This window comes from Hibiscus syriacus, unplaced genomic scaffold (genome assembly GCF_006381635.1).
Source record: "Hibiscus syriacus cultivar Baekdansim isolate YM2019G1 unplaced genomic scaffold, ASM638163v2 tig00110017_pilon, whole genome shotgun sequence".
Classification (NCBI taxonomy): Eukaryota; Viridiplantae; Streptophyta; class Magnoliopsida; order Malvales; family Malvaceae; genus Hibiscus; species Hibiscus syriacus.
This window is the reverse complement of record NW_024062565.1, coordinates 967,778-984,192: the sequence shown is the minus strand read 5'-3', so window position 1 is coordinate 984,192 and position 16,415 is coordinate 967,778. Positions and strand designations below refer to the sequence as shown.

Here is a 16,415-nt window from a genome sequence, read left to right as displayed (position 1 = left end):
TCAAGATCGAACATCGTGTATATAAAAGTATGAACGTTAATTGTCAAATATTCGAATCTTCAAACGTATACTATCTTGTATTCACCGAAATTTATAAAATAATAAAAAACAATTAAGTTCGGTTATATTAGGCAAAGCCAAAATTTGAAGGGAAATGAATGTGGACACATATAAAGATATAATTCTTTACATCTGATAAATTCATTAAATATTTGAGAAAACTATGTATTTAGTCCTTAAACTATCAGTTTTAGTCTTTTTTAGTACTTAAACTTTTAAATTTTTCAAAATGATACCTAACGTTTAGTTTCATTTCATTTTAGTACTCCGTCATTAAAAACTTAACTTGTTTAGTACTCAAAATATCAGTTTTGTTTTGGTTTAGTACCTAATTTCAAAACTTAGCGTTAAATTTTTAACGGGTATTTTAATCCCCCCAAAGGAAAACAATCTCATTTTCTTCCAATGGGTTATTTACCTAATTGATCTCTCCACATTTAACTTCCTTACAAAAATTCCTTTTTCCTAGGCCCAAATGGGCCCAATTCTCACCTAATCTATTAATTAATTAATCCAGATCGAGTTTTGTAAAGGTTCATTATGGGGACAACTTTCCCTACTCAATTTATTCCATACACAATCGTCATGATTCGAACATCTGACGCTGCTTAAAGAATTTAGTATCTTATCTCACTAGATCAACTAATTGTCGGTATCCATTTGGCTTTTAGATTGAAAGTTGGGGACGAGGTTGCACGTTTGCATTTTTTCTGCATCACAATTGATTCTTTTGGCTGTAATTAGTCAATCAAGTGCATTTTTTTAAAACAAAGCATAAAGATAAATTTAATCTTTAATATTTATATATTTATATATTTATATATTTTCAACAAATTTGAATCTTATTTTTTAATTAATTTCGATCACCAAATTTTTTAAAAGAAATCAGATCATTTTTTCTCAATGGAAATATCGACTAAAATAATACTTTTTTATTATCATATCACGTAATCAATATAATAGACATCAGAGTAAACTATACGAATAGTCAATTTATTTTTGGTTTGATCGACTTTGATCACTTATTAAAAAATTAAATGTGTTTGGTCTCTTACGTTATCAGTCCGATCGATTTAAGTCCCTCAGCCATTAACTCTCCTCAATCCCTTAACGGAAGTGTTACATGACAATTATTATTTTTTAAATCCACTTGTCTTCTTCTCCACTCTAGGTTTTACCGTAGGTTTTATGATTTTTTTTTTAATTATCAACCCAGACTTTCGTTAATAGGTTAACGAAAGCTACGACCGAAAGATTTAAACCGAACGAACTGGTAAAGTAAAAGATCAAACGTACTTAATTTTTAAATCGGTAACCTTATTCTGTCAGACCAAAAATAAAAGAGACTATTTGTATAGTTTACCCTTAAATTATAATTGACCGGAAATATAACTATATAAGTTATTGGTTGGAGAAATATTTAAAAAAACCCCTCAAAATATATGCAAATCAAAGATAAAACACCTTTCATTACATAATTGCATAAACAACAGTTATTAGAAAGATCAAAACTGATCTTCATAATTATTCCGACACACAACATTATTAAGAAAAAAGGAAAATGGCCTTATGCGAAGAAAGCATTATTACACTGAAAATTTAAAGGATAAACTACATCAGACATCATCGAACTTTAGGTATTGTGCCGTTTATACTATTGAACTTTCAATTTTTTTCAATTATAACACTAAATTTTTATTTTCGTTTCAATCGTACCACTGAACCGTTAAATCGTTAACGGCATAATGACGTGGCTGACGGCTGTCGAAGTAGATAGCTCATCAAAACGACGTCATTTTGATCTGGCCGTTAACGATTTATTACCCAATGGCTTACTTGTGACGAAAGTCAAAATTCAATACTATAATTGGTAAAATTGAAACTTCGGTGGTATAAACGATACAATACATAAAGTTCGATCCGATGTAATTTACCCGAATTTAGAAGTAATTTAAGGAGCAACCCTGAGCTTCCTGTTTAGGGAGAGCATCCTAGCAAACTGGACAAGAGCATCTCTATTGGTGACGATGAGTCCTTCTTCTTCAACTTTTTCAAACCTTCTGGTCTCCAGATTGACCCTCGACAGCGGTTTGTTTAACAGGTTTTGTCCAATTTGAACAAGGTTGTCCATATTCTCCTTTGTTGCAAGATCAAAATGCAACGCATCTCCAGTCAAATTCGTTTCCTGTTTACCCAACAAATATATTAGGCCTACGAGTTTGTATTTTTGGATATCTGAAAATTTAGATCACTAGAATTATGGTTCGCATCTGATATGAATATCTAAATCTACCTAAAACATTTTTTTCTTATGTTATATATGTACGGGGCACGATTCGCTTACACTCTGATATTTTGGGTAGCGTATACAAATGATAACTCGACTATAGAATGTTGTTTTGTTAAGCTCCGATTATTAAAAGTTATAAATAGACCCCGATTATAGGATATTGCTTTGTTGAGTCCCCAAGTATTAAAAGTTACAAAATGATCACTTAACTATTCATATCTTTCAAACTCGTTATTTTTTTGTTAAAAAACTGACGGTCGTCTGAACTAGACGTTAATCTGTTGACTGAGATACAATAGAATCATAGTTTAATAATGTCTACTGGCACCGTCTTTGCTTTTAAGCTCTGGCTCGATAGTATAATATAAACATAGGGTCGTTAAAATATACAACTAAAACTAGGATCATAATTTATCATATCTCAGTCAACATGGTTTACATATAGCTCAGACAACCGCCAATTTTTAACGGAAAATGATAAGTTTGGAACATATGAATAATTGTGTGATCATTTTATAACTTTTAATAGTCGGTGACACAACAAAGCAACACCATATAGTCAGAGAATCATTTTGTAATTTTTAATAGCTGTGAGACTCAACAAAGCAAAATCATATGTTATTGATCATTTTGTAACTTTTAATAGTTTGAAGACTCAACAAAGCAACGTCATATAGTCGAGAGACTATTTTTGTACTTTACCATAAAATCTTTTAGTTTTCCATGAATTTAGGATCATTTGATGAGTAAAAATAAATAACCGAGATTAACAATAGAAAAATGAGAATATATTAACTGAAAAAACAAAAGAAATAATCACAACATTTTATTTTTATTCATCTAACGATTCTAAAAACGTGTAAATTCACCCACAATAAACAATTAAACATCTTAATTTTCATGGACTAGAGGCTTAGCTAGTTACTCATTTATTGGCCTAGAAGTTGTATAGACTATAAAGATCTAATTTTTATCATATTTATAATTCTAAATTAGAATTTAAATGATCCGTATTCCTATTTTTCTTCTCGGACATCTAATCCGAATTATCTAAGAAAAACTTGAAATGCTTATCTTGGTACCTGAATCCGGAGGTAATTTTTATCGGAGCCGAACGATTTGAACCGAGCAGCGATATGAAAATCGACCATGTCGAAGCTTGCCGTAGTCAGTGATTGAAGCAACGGAGAACCGTTCTGGTAAAACATCCAATTGATCAAGCCCCATTTGTTGACAAGGTCTGCATCATATTTAGGTTCAAACTTGGCTTCACCACACCCCAGTGACAGCACTAGGAGCTTGCTGTAATCCAACGCTTCCCCTTGCTTGGGGACGCTGTCCATAGCTACCAATGTCTGCAAATCCGATATATTATATAAAGGTAAACAATTATGTGACCAACATGAAAAAATATATGTCATAAACCTACGGACGGACCGGATTAACAGCTGCGACTCCGCCATCGACGAGATTGAATTCGCGGAGTCGGTTGCCGGTATCTTGAGTTGTAAACTTTTGTGCCGGCAAGTAAATAGGGGCGGAGGCGGTGCTGACGCTTACATCGGCTAACAAAGCGTTGCTCGAGACATCCGACTTTGCCTGTGATTCGAACGATCCAACGTGTCATTAAATATAAAATTTTTCAATATTCTGATTTTTTGAAATTGATCCATATATACAGAAATGGATCGAGGGAGGCGAGCGAGACAGTCGTCCTCCCTGAAAATTTAAAATTATTATATATTTTATATTTTTTTATGCATTTTATATTGAAAATCTGTTTTCGTCCTCTGAAATTTTATAAGTTCAAGTTCATTCCTCTAACATAAAATTCTACGTCCGTCCTTCCATACATACATCGTTGGTTGAGAAGATGACTGGTTGAAGCAGCTTCATGTCGAATGTTGGGATGACCACATTGGTCAATGTTTGGCTCATAGTGATGCCTTGTAAGTATGTATTTGCAGCCTCTCTTAGGGCCACTCCGTCGTACACAGGACGATTAAGTGGAAAGTCCTCTATCGATGTGGGGCGTCTAAAAGAAATTAAAATCAATCAAAATTTGATCATGACATCAAGAAATTATAGCCATATAACATATTGGTTTCCCTTTGATCTTACTGATCCGGGGGGAAAATGAGGGGGCCATAGTTATAATAGAATGTATTGATTTCTCTCGCAGGATAAGGTTGGTCTCCGTCCGCCGCCGGAACGTTAAGAACGGCGGATATCAGCCCACCGGTGCTTGTTCCCGCAACGACGTCGAAATAATCCGCAATTCTAGCATCCGGTCCATCCAGTTCCTAGTAACAACATAAAATCGACCGCATGTGACATGAGCTTATGTTTCTTTCTTTTGTATTTAGACATGTAATCGGATGAAACGTTTTAGATTTACGAAGAACCTGAAGCTGTTGTTCGAGGAAAGCGAGAATAGTGCCCGGGATAAGGCCTCGCATGCCACCTCCGTCGACACTCAACACCGTCACCATCCTGTTTGCCGCCGAAGGAGTAGCCATATTTCTTTTCGTATTCCCTAGATTGAAGCTGCAATATGTGTTCGAGTGAATTGTGTGAAGCATTCGACGATTGAACCCTGTATTTATAGTGAATTTTGCACGTATAAACTCAACCACGTGGTTAAAACGTTTCATCCATGGTTGAACCTCAAGGGAATCTGTAAGCCCGCCATTGTTGAAAATTTTAATTTTGTACCTATCACAGGGTTGAGTCTAATATTTAAAAAATCATTGATCATAGGTTTAAGTTAGGGTTTAGGGTGTAGGAAGTAAGATGATGCAATTAAACAATTTCGATTGCTAAAATTTCGATTGCTAAATTGATGCGAAAATACCATAGAGATGATAATGATATTTTGAGTTTATTATAGGGTAAAAGAAACCCTTAAGCCAAAATTCAATTATGAAATCTGCCCAATAATGTCTCTTTAATTTAGCAAACATATTTGACCGGTTGGTCAAGTTGTTCATATTTATTCTCTCATATTCACTTACGTTATGGATTTTAAACTCGACAAAATTGCTTGCATGGGGCGTTAAAAAATAATTGGGTTGCATGTGGTTTCGCCGTAATTATTTATTGAAATTGTGTGATCGTTACAGTGTCAGGGAAGACGCCGGAAACATAATGTGTCTTTCCCATTCTTTCCCATTTTTCACAAAATTGGAATGCCAAGATTACCATAGGAACAAAGCAGAAGATGCACCATGGTCGCTCCGTCTTCCTGAAGACACATTAGTTCACGGCGTCTCCCGACGGGCTCTATAACATTCACACTAGATCAAAAAATAAATCCAGGGAAGCCCTATATGAGCCAATAATTTTTTCACTACCCTACAGGAGCAACTTTGCCTTTTAAACTCATTAGGAACACTCCATTTCCTTCTCATAGAGTCCCCATTTCCCCTCCCCTCAAGGTGAGAATAGGATTAGATTTAGAATTTGTCAAAAAAAATACTTATCAATTCAATATGTTAGATTGCGTTAGATTTTGACTCGGATTTTCAATTGTAAAAGGTGTAATTCTCAATTGATCCAGTATTGTTAATCTAACTCGGATTTTCAATTGTAAAAGGTGTAATTCTCAATTGATCCAGTATTGTTTCAATAAATATTATGAAAGAACTGAAACTGTTGAAGACTTAGAAGACTAATGCGCGAATGAAATTTGTGTTAAGGGGAGATTGTTAAATATTGAATCAAATTCTAACAGATAATTAAATTAGATTTTATTGTAATTCTTGTAGTTGAATATTACTTGATAATCAAATTTATTTAATAAGTAAATACTTATTTCAGGTAATATATCTTACGCAATTAAGATATAACATTTTTGTAGTCTCTATAACTTTTAGGGTTTATGTTACGAGTTTTATAAGGACGTGGGAAAAGTGATATGGGATACTTCAGGTTTTGGTATAGATACCAGATTTTAGGATACATGAAATATTATATTTTTGTATCGTTCGTGATCTATATATATTTATAGTGGATTATTGTTGTCCTCATTCGTAAAAATAGACCAAACTAACTTTTTTTTTCCGGTAAAAATCTCTAAATGACAAAAAAACACATACCATATATATATATATATATATATAATTATTAAATTTCAACCCATAAAATATTATAATTCACAAATGTTTTCTTGAGGAGTCAACCATGTAACAAATCGGCATGGGCGAAATTGCAAATCTCATAATGAAATATTATTTATACGAACTAGAGATACGTATAATAATATATGATTTAGTTGCATATTATATAGATGATCGATCCCATTTATGCGGATCGTATTTATTGCGTTATCGAATTTCAACACATAAAATTTGAATATTAACACAAATTCATTGGATATTGTGTAATTTAATTGGCAAATCTCCTCACGTCGTGGAATAGCTTAAATTTGAGCATAGGGTTCATCGACAGAATATGATAAGCATTTTGGGCTCATTATAATTTAGTCCTTAAAATATATTTATCTTTTTGATTTTTATGAGGGAGGAATTTGATCATAAGGAGAAGAAAGAGATAATGTATAGGTTGTCGAAGGTTTGATCTCTTTCTTAGTCGTGATCGAAGAACATTTATAGTCACCCTAACTGACGGTGTCAGACATATGATAATTATAGTTATTCGTGAATTAACGTGTTAGATAGATTTAGTAGTTAGATTTTAAATTTCGTTCTTACATGTCACGTGGGCCTGTTAAGTTTTATATTTTTTATGATTTGGTCCTTAATATTGAAGGTTTTTCATTTCAGGTTTTTTTTTAAACCTTGATTGAGTTAAGATTTTGCATATAGCTATCGTATGAGTAGGTTAACTCTGATACTTATATTTAAAGGCATGTTTTATGAATGCTTAATGTAAAATAATGAAAATATCCTTGTGTTTTAAATTTGTTTCTCACATGTTGAATATATTTCCGACTAATAATTATGTTCAGTCGAATCTGAGTTAACTATCCATGAATCTATTCGATGTCTTATTTCTGTTATCCTCAGTAGGGTGTGATCCAAAATCATATTGTGATATTTATCTTTGTAAGTCCATTACTGGTGACTTGGTTGCTTTGTTCAGTTGTGTAGAGTTGCACAAATATGTAGGGTGGGTGTTGCTACTCTTGACCCACGATCATGATAAACTCTTTTTCCCCCATCTAGGTTTAGGAAGGTTTTTTAACGACACCCATGATTGTGTTCGTTTTGTATGTGATATCATGCAAGTTTCCTCTGACTGCTGTTTTGTTAGGGCGTCCACCGAAGACTTTCTAAGGTACTGTGGGATCTGTAGTCGTTGCGGTTGGCATCCTCTGGAGGTGAAAATTCCTGTGCCGGCAAGTAAATAGGGGCGGAGGCGGTGCTGACGCAGGCATTGGCTGAGGAAACATTGCTCGAAACATCCGACTTTCCCTGTGATTAATTCAAAGAATCGAATGCATCATTAAATGATAAAATTTTCAACATTCTGCTTTTCTTTTTGGAACTGACACACATACATCGTTGGTCGAGAAGATGACCGGTTGAAGAAGCTTGATGTCGAATAACCGCATTCGTCACGGTTTCACTGATAGTGAAGCCCAATAAGTATAGCTCTGCAGCATTCCTTAGCGGCCTTCCGTCGTACACTGGATGAGTTTTTGGAAAATCCGATAATGATGTAGGACGTCTAAAGAAATTAAAATGATGAGTAAAAAATTTGATTCTGCATGAACAAAATAACATATTGAACCAAGCATATTGGTTTCCGTTTGATCTTACTTATCGGGGGGGGATCTTGGGGCCATGTTTGTAATAGAAAGTATTGATATGGTCCACAGGTATAGGTCTGCCTCTGTGCACCGGAGCAGTGAACATGCCGGTTATCAGCCAGCCGGTGCTCGTTCCCGCAACGAAGTCGAAATAATCGGCAACTCTAGCGTCTGATCCATCCAATTTCTACCAACAACATAATATCAACCGCATGTAAGAAAATAAAAAACTTATGTTTCTTTTCGGATTCTTTATTCGTATTTAGACATGAAATCGGACGAAAAGTTTCGGGTTTCCGAATAATCTGAAGCTGTTTTTCGAGGAAAGCAAGAATAGTGCCGGAGATAAGGCTTAGAATGCCACCTGCATCCACACTCAACACTGTCACCATCTTGTTTCCCGGCCCATATTTCTTTTCATGTTTTCAAGATTGAAGCTGCAATATGTATGTGTTTGAGTGAACTGTGTGAAGTATTAGATAATCGAACCCTGTGTTTATAGTGAAATTTTACATGTATAAAGTCAACCATGTGCTTAAAACGTTTCATCCATGCTTGAACCTCACGGGTAGGGCTGTAAACGAATATAGTCGACCCGACTCGACTTGAAAAAGTATAAAATTGAATTCGACTTAAACTCGAAATAAAAAAAAAAAATTGAAACTCGGCTCGAAAGCTCGTAAGCTTAGGATTTCAAGTTTCACTTGAAATCAAATATTGAAGCTCGAATAGTGCTTGAAAATTTTAAAATTCAAAATATTCTTAGACTTAACTCGATTGAAGCTCGAACTCAAACCTAAATCTTAACTACATGAAAGTCTTATATTGTATTTTTTTTTAAAAAGAACAACATATAAATGTTAATGTTAATAATATTTAATATAAATATTCAATATATTATTTTTTTAGTTGCTCGTGAGTTTTTCAAGTCAGATATCAAGTAGTTCTTTCCGGCTCATTAAGAATTCGAGTCGAGTTTGAGCTCGAGTCAAATCTATTCGATAAAAGAACACTAGGATTTTCCATAAAAAACCCCTAAATGAGATAAATCAAATTATTTAAATCTAAATCGTTTTATATTCAATAACTATGGTTTACGGTTTTTATGATTTAGGGTTTAGAATTTAGGATATATAGTTCAGGATGAATTAATAGATTATAGGTGAAGAGGTTGATAGATGATTTATGGCTTACATATTTCAATATGAGCAGAAGGTTAATGGTTGAAATATTCGGGTTTGATAGTTCTTTGCTAAAGAATATTTCATATACCTTTTTCTAAATTTTTAAATCACATACAAAGCTTCCATATAATTATTTTAATAAGTATAGATAGGGGTGTAAACGAGCCGAGTCGAGCTCGAGTATTGCTGAGCTCGACTCGACTCGAAAACTTTGAAATGAAGCTCGACTCGACTCGAAAACTCGCGAGCTTAAAATTTTCAAGCTCGACTCGAACTCGAAATCCTAAACTGAAGCTCGTGAGCAGCTCGAAAAGGCTCGAAATAAAAAAAAATTATTAAACTTAACTCGATTGAAGCCTCAAACTCGAACATAAACCTTAAATACAAGAAATCTTACTGTATTTTTTTATAAAAAAATCAATACATAAATATTAATATTATTAATAATTTATTTCTAAAATAATAAAATCTTAATATATTATATTTTCGAGCTGCTCACGAGCTTTTCGAGTCGAATATCGAGTAGCTCGTTTCGGCTCGTTAAAAACTCGAGTTGAGCTCGAGTCGAGTTCATTCGATCCGAGTATATATCGAGCCTTGATCGAGTCAATCTCGAGTAGCTCGCGATCTGTCTCGTCTCATTTACAGCCCTAAGTATAGATGTTCAAATTTCTTTTATGTATCTGTTTATATACCATTAATTATTTTATGTTACCAACTTATATATGTTTAAATTTTATTTATTTGACGAGATTAATATCTTCTCCATTTTTCGTATTTTTATTATAATCGTACACGTTTATTTTCTCGTTCTTTTTGAAAATTTAAAGGCAATGTTGTCTTGCGTCAAGAGTTAACGAAATTACGTCCAACATAATGGATTTTAATTTCTGTTAATTCATGTAGTAAGAGGACATCAATTTTAAATAAAATCGAGTGAATTAAATCTTTCATTGAGTCAAATATTTAAAAATTAATTCACCCAGTCTAAAAAAATCATAGAAATGAAAGGGTCGTAATTTAAATTTCTAGTTCAAATTTGTAAAATTTCATCATTTTCGACAACGTATAATTGAGAGGTACCAATTTTGGGAGCAATGGGGGTGTTTACCCATCCTCATGCGTAACCGACTTCCGAATCCGAATAAAAACGAATCTATGGTTAGACGTATATCCATTTTCGTCTTTAAAATGATTTTTCTTAAATAATTCTAAAAGACCTTTTTTAAGTATTCGAGCTGCCTAAACCAAAAGTCGATAACGACTCTAAAATCTTTTTCGAACTAATTCGATTTAAAAACCAATATTCCTAGAAAGTTGTGTCGAACATCTATTTTTTGTCGTCCGGGCGAAAAACGGTCACGACGGAAATCTATTGTATTGTCCTTAATTTTGTAGCCTGCTTGTTAGGAATTACATGCATGCCTACCTTCTCGAACTTTTATTTTGTGTTACATGTGGTTGTTAGATATATGATATAATTAAATTATACGATTTAAAAAACATCTACGAACTAATGCCGTGCTTCGCCTCTCTAATAAACTATCATAAAATTCGATCCAAAATAATCTTTTAATTTATAACTAAAAATAATCTATTAATAGATTAAATATCGATTTGACGGGAGATACAGTGCATTTTGATCTTGCAACGAAGGAGAACATGGACAACCTTGTTCAAATTGGACAAGACCTGTTGGATAAACCGGTGTCGAGGGTCGATCTGGGGACCAAAATGTTTGACAAAGTTGAAGGAGAAGGAGGAGGAGGACTCATCATCACCAATGGAGAAGCTCTTGCCCAACTCGCTCGGAAGCTGTCCGACAATAGGAAACTCAGGCTTGCTCCATAAATGTTCCTCTTTCTATATATTTGCAATGCTTTTCCTCCGACAAAAGTCATTTCCTTTTCTTCTTAATAACGTTGTGTGTGTGCCAGAATAATTACAAAGATCAGTTTTGTTTGATCTTTCAAATAATTGTTGGGGTTGTACTGATGTGTTTGATGCGATTATGCAATAAAGTCTCATGATTTGGTGTTTCTTTAATCTGCTATTGTTTCTCCGACCTCCTATAGGACTTTTTAGTGTTGGTGTCCGCTATAGGGTCATGATAGTTACTCGTAGATTAACGTATTAAATAAATTTGTCTGTCATATAATAGATCGCAGATTATGTTGACCTGTCATAGTTGGCTGAAGGATATAGAGCTCCAGAGGTTTTGAGGAACTCAAGAGGTGCAGTCTAACGTGATCTATGGATAAGGTATAATAATGAAACAAAAATTAAACATTCGATATAGTTTTAAAAATAAATAATACCAAAATTACCCCAACGTTTACTAAAATATTCATTTGGGCTTATATTCTTTTTTGGAACATTTTGACCCCTAACGTTTTCATTTTGGAGTAAAAAGCTCCCTTTATTGATAGAAACCTTTTGTTAACACATAATTGGCACTCCAAAATAGACTTTTTTTTTATCCTAAAATAAAACATTAAGGGTCAAAATATTCTAGAAAAAAAAAGAATAAGAGCCAAAGTGAATATTCTATCAAATGTTAGGGTCTTTTTGGCCTAAAATGAAACGTTGTGGGCTAAAATGCTCCCAAAAAGGAATAGGGGACAAGATGAATATTTTAGTAAGCATTGGGGCTAATTTTGGTATTATGTCTTTGAAAAAAATAAAAGTTTAAGTATTAAAACAGATAAAAATTGATATTTTAGGTACTAAAGGCATAGTTTACCCAAAGAAATATCAAAATATCCTCCTTTCAACAATGAAAAGGAAAATACCAAAATATCTCTCTTTATGAAAGGATAAATAAAAAATAGGAGCAAAGAGAAGGCTAAGAAATCAACAATGATTGCCAGTGGAATTCCAATTTACGAACTCTCAGTCCCAAAAGGTTGCAATTTCGATGCCAAATTCAATCCAATCAAGTCAAACCCAAGGTAAGATTACCATGAAAATGTTTCCGAAATTCACGTAAAACTTGTTTGAAGATTTACGATCGATTTCTTTTGATTGTTTTGGGTGAAGATTGGGGCTGAAATCGAGCGAGATTAAATGCTGTAAAAACCAAAAGATCGGCGAGAAATCGAAATCAAAATCAGAGAAGAATTACTATGAGTTGCTTGGAGTTCCTTTTGATTCTGATACGCAGCAGATTAAAGAAGCTTACAGGAAGCTGCAAAAGAAGTATCATCCTGATATTGCAGGCCAACAGGTCAGCTCTGTTCTTCTCCAATATTGCAATTTTCTGTTATATGTACGGTGTTAGATATCTTGATCCGAATTCGATTCGAAAAATCCGGAGTTGAACGATCAATAATCTCTAAAGCAAGCGGATAAAAGCTCTCGGTAGAATATATGTTCTTAATTTGCGATTTCTTATCATTATTTTGTTCAATTTCATCCGGAATTTCGTCCTTTTAAAGATCTGTATTGGACAAATATATGGTTTGAGTACTTTTTTAATAGTTCAGCAGTGATTATAAGGTAGTATTAAGTTAATTGCGTCATACGTTTTTTAATTTAAATTAGTCTCTAAACTATGATTATTATTTTAAATTAGTTTTCAAACTTTTAAATATTCTATTTTTATCCCCAAACTATGAATACCATTCTAAATTGATCCCTAAACTTTTAGATCTTCCAATTTCATCCCCAACTTTATCCAAATATGTAATCCATTTCAACCATAGTGCAACCTAATTTGTTTTCCTTTTCAAACACATAATAATATAACTTGGCCTAATGATTTTATTAACAAGAGATATGATTAGTATATATGTATAATTTAGGATAAAATTGAAATATTCAGAAAGTTGGGGACCAATTTATAATAAAGATCATTGTTTGGGGATGAAAATGAAATGTTCAAAAGTTTGAAGATTAATTTATAATGATAGTCATAGTTTAAGAATGAAATTAATATATTTAAAAGTTTAGCGGTCAATTTGAAATGAGGGTCATAGATTGGAGAAGTATGATGTAATTAACTCGGTAGTATATGTTTAAAATATTTTTTTAATCCTTTATAATGTTGCAAACGCAATTGTTTAAACTTAGATAACAACACTTCTTTTTTACTACTTAGACAACTTAAGTTATAATTACTTAGGTACAAGTATTTGATACTCATTTTGAATCCTAATGACATGTACTACTAGCTTTCTTTAATGGGTTATGCGTCCATTTGGTTATGATTATTTAGGTACAAGTATTCGACACTCATTTCGACTCCGAATAACATATGCTACTATAATAAAAGTTTGATCGGTCGGTCGGTTCAATCGGTTAAAACAAAGATTTATTAGTCCGATAACACGATTATGTAAGTTGAAATATAAATAGAGAATCGGTCCAAACTTCCGGTTCGGTTTTTTTTTATCATGGCCTAAGTGTTTTGTTACATTTGTTTAGGGGCATGAATACACTCTAATGCTGAATGAAGCGTATAAGGTGCTGATACAAGATGATCTAAGGAAAGAGTACAATGCTTCCATTGGTTCAATGAGAGCAAAACTAGGCTGCAGTGCATCCGGTTTTAGCTCTTGGCATGGGCCTGTGAGACCCCAAGCTCTGTTTGTCGATGCAAACGCCTGCATAGGTTGTAGAGAATGTGTTCACCACGCGAGCAACACGTTCGAGATGGATGAGGCCCTCGGATGTGCTCGAGTCAAGGTTCAATACGGAGACGGTGATCGGGAAATCGACGTAAAGAAACACGTCCAGTAATGTCGTGTGTAGGATCAAAGTTGTTCATATGATCTTTCTGAACTGCTTGTTTTGCAGATTTCGGTCGAATCGTGCCCGGTGAACTGCATACATTGGGTGGATAGTGAAGAATTGAGAGTGCTGAGTTCTTGATGCAACCTCAGCCAAAGGAAGGGTATGGTGTATTTGGAGGAGGCTGGGAAAGACCTGCAAATGTGTTTATGGCAGCTAAGGCCTTTGGAAAGCAGTTAAAGCAGCAAGATCATGATGCTCAAGGACAACAGAGAAACGGTATAATTTACTTGAAGTATCTTTTAATATTTACATTATAATATAGTATAAGGTAAATTACAAATTGGTAACTGGATTTTACTCTTTCTCCTATTCTCACTCACTCTACTTTAAATTTTTTCAATTTTCTCAATGAACTTAATACATTGGGTTTTTTGTCATTCAGTCGTTTTCTCACTAGCAGAGTTATGATGTACCTTTTTTGTTGTTAACAGAAGAGTGATCGAAAAAAAAATCCAATGCATAAAGTTCTATGATTAAATTGAAAATAATTAAAAGTATAGTGAGTGAAATAAGAGAGAGTAAAGTTCGTTGATTAAATTAATTTACACATTAAAAAATAAAATAAAATAAACCACGTCATATCATCATTAGTGAGAAAACGACTGAGTGGCCAAAAAATTCAATGTATTAAGAGTTCAGTGAGTAAATTAAAAAGATTTAAAGTACACTAAATGAAATAAGAGAGAGAGAGTAAAGTTTAGTTATCAAATTTGTATATAGTATTAGTATACCATTTTTATATAATATAATTTACAAAATATAATAATAAAAAATAATGAATTGTACGAACTAAACTATCTCGGTGGTTATAGAGATGGTTGTTATTTTTCGAGATTTTGAGTTTGAGCATATCGTAATTGCATTTTTGTCTTTCTACTATAAAAAGTAACATTTTAGTCCACGCATTATACTTAAAAGTTCATTTTAATTTCTCTACTATAAAAAGAGACATTTTAGTCCACCTACGTTTGAAAAGTTAACATTTTGATCCAAAATTTTAAAGTTATAGCTAGTCAGCTTAATATTGTAACTGCTGCAGGAAGAGTGAAAGTTGAAGAAGAGACCCCTGCTCAAGCTGAAGCTCGAACCAATGCTAGCATGGAATTAAATATGGGAAGATTCAGCAAAATTTGGAGTAAGTTTAAACCATTTTTTGGATCAAAATAATAGGGACTGGAAGTGAAAAAAATCCCTTACTCAAATTTAAATAATTCAAGTACAAATTGCATACTAAACGGAGGACCATGTAATACTACTATATTAGAACCCCGAAATATAGTTTATTCTCTCGAAACTGTCATAAAGTTAGATTTTAACAAAAACCGGATAATTACTCATTTATTACCTAAATTATCAGTTTTGATCTATTTTAGTACCTAAACTTTTAATTTTTTCAAAACAATATCTAACATTTAGTTTTGTTTCGTTTTATTATCTCCTTGTTAAAAACTTAACCGTTTGCACATGGCACATTTTTTATGGGTAAATTATATCATTCATCACTCAACTATGTTCCTACTTCTATTTTGGTCACTAATTTATTTTTTTAATTTAATTACTTAACTTTCAAATTACTCCTAATTTAATCATTTTAACTTTTAAATTTATTTTTTATATTTTATTATATATTAATAAAATAATAATAAATGTCATGTCACAAAAATTATTAATAAAACAAATTAGAGTGACTAAAATAGGAGTAATTTGAATGTTGAGTAGCTAAATTGAATTTTTTTAAATTTTAGTATCAAAATGGGAGTGAGAAGATAAATGAGTGATGAATGATGTAATTTAGTCATAAAAATGTAGTGTCGTTAAGGAGGTGCTAAATGAAATAAAAACTAATGTTTAGGTATTTTGGAAAAATAAAAAGTTTAGGTATTAAAATTGACCAAAATTAGTAGTTTAGGTACTAAACATGTAATTTACCCAAAAATTGAATTTAACTATTTTATTGTTTTGGTTCAATATTTCAATTTAACTATTTTATCTCAATTCACTCTAAAATACCTCATTTGCTATTGTTTTGGTTCAATATTTCAATTTTTAAAATGTAAATTTTGTTTAAATATTTACGAAATAATTAGCTAATTTATTTTAAATTATTTTTAACATTTAAAAAATTGAATTTAAGTATTACACGAAATACTGGGAAAAATAAAGATAAAGTTTACACGTAATTATTAAATTTATCAAAAATTATATAAATTAAATTATCATCATTATAATATGATTACATTATGATATAGATTTAGAATTTCGGTGTCCTTAATTTTAAAGAAACGTTATGATAAATTTATTGTTACGGTTTATT

At 32.5% G+C, this 16,415-nt stretch overlaps 1 protein-coding gene and 1 pseudogene across 1 annotated transcript; one reads left to right on the top strand and one right to left on the bottom strand.

Annotated features, from left to right (window-relative positions):
- Positions 1-2,011: 2,011 nt before the first annotated feature.
- On the bottom strand, positions 2,012-4,898 carry LOC120212965 (patatin-like protein 2). Its single transcript, XM_039211131.1, has 6 exons — positions 4,756-4,898; positions 4,472-4,653; positions 4,208-4,385; positions 3,788-3,949; positions 3,433-3,705; positions 2,012-2,245 (listed from the first exon to the last, which is right to left on the bottom strand). Exons 1-6 carry the CDS (start codon positions 4,867-4,869, stop codon positions 2,012-2,014), a joined length of 1,143 nt encoding a protein of 380 aa, XP_039067062.1. The 5' UTR covers positions 4,870-4,898.
- Positions 4,899-12,092: 7,194 nt separating this feature from the next.
- Positions 12,093-15,346, top strand: LOC120212893 (annotated as a pseudogene).
- Positions 15,347-16,415: the final 1,069 nt, after the last annotated feature.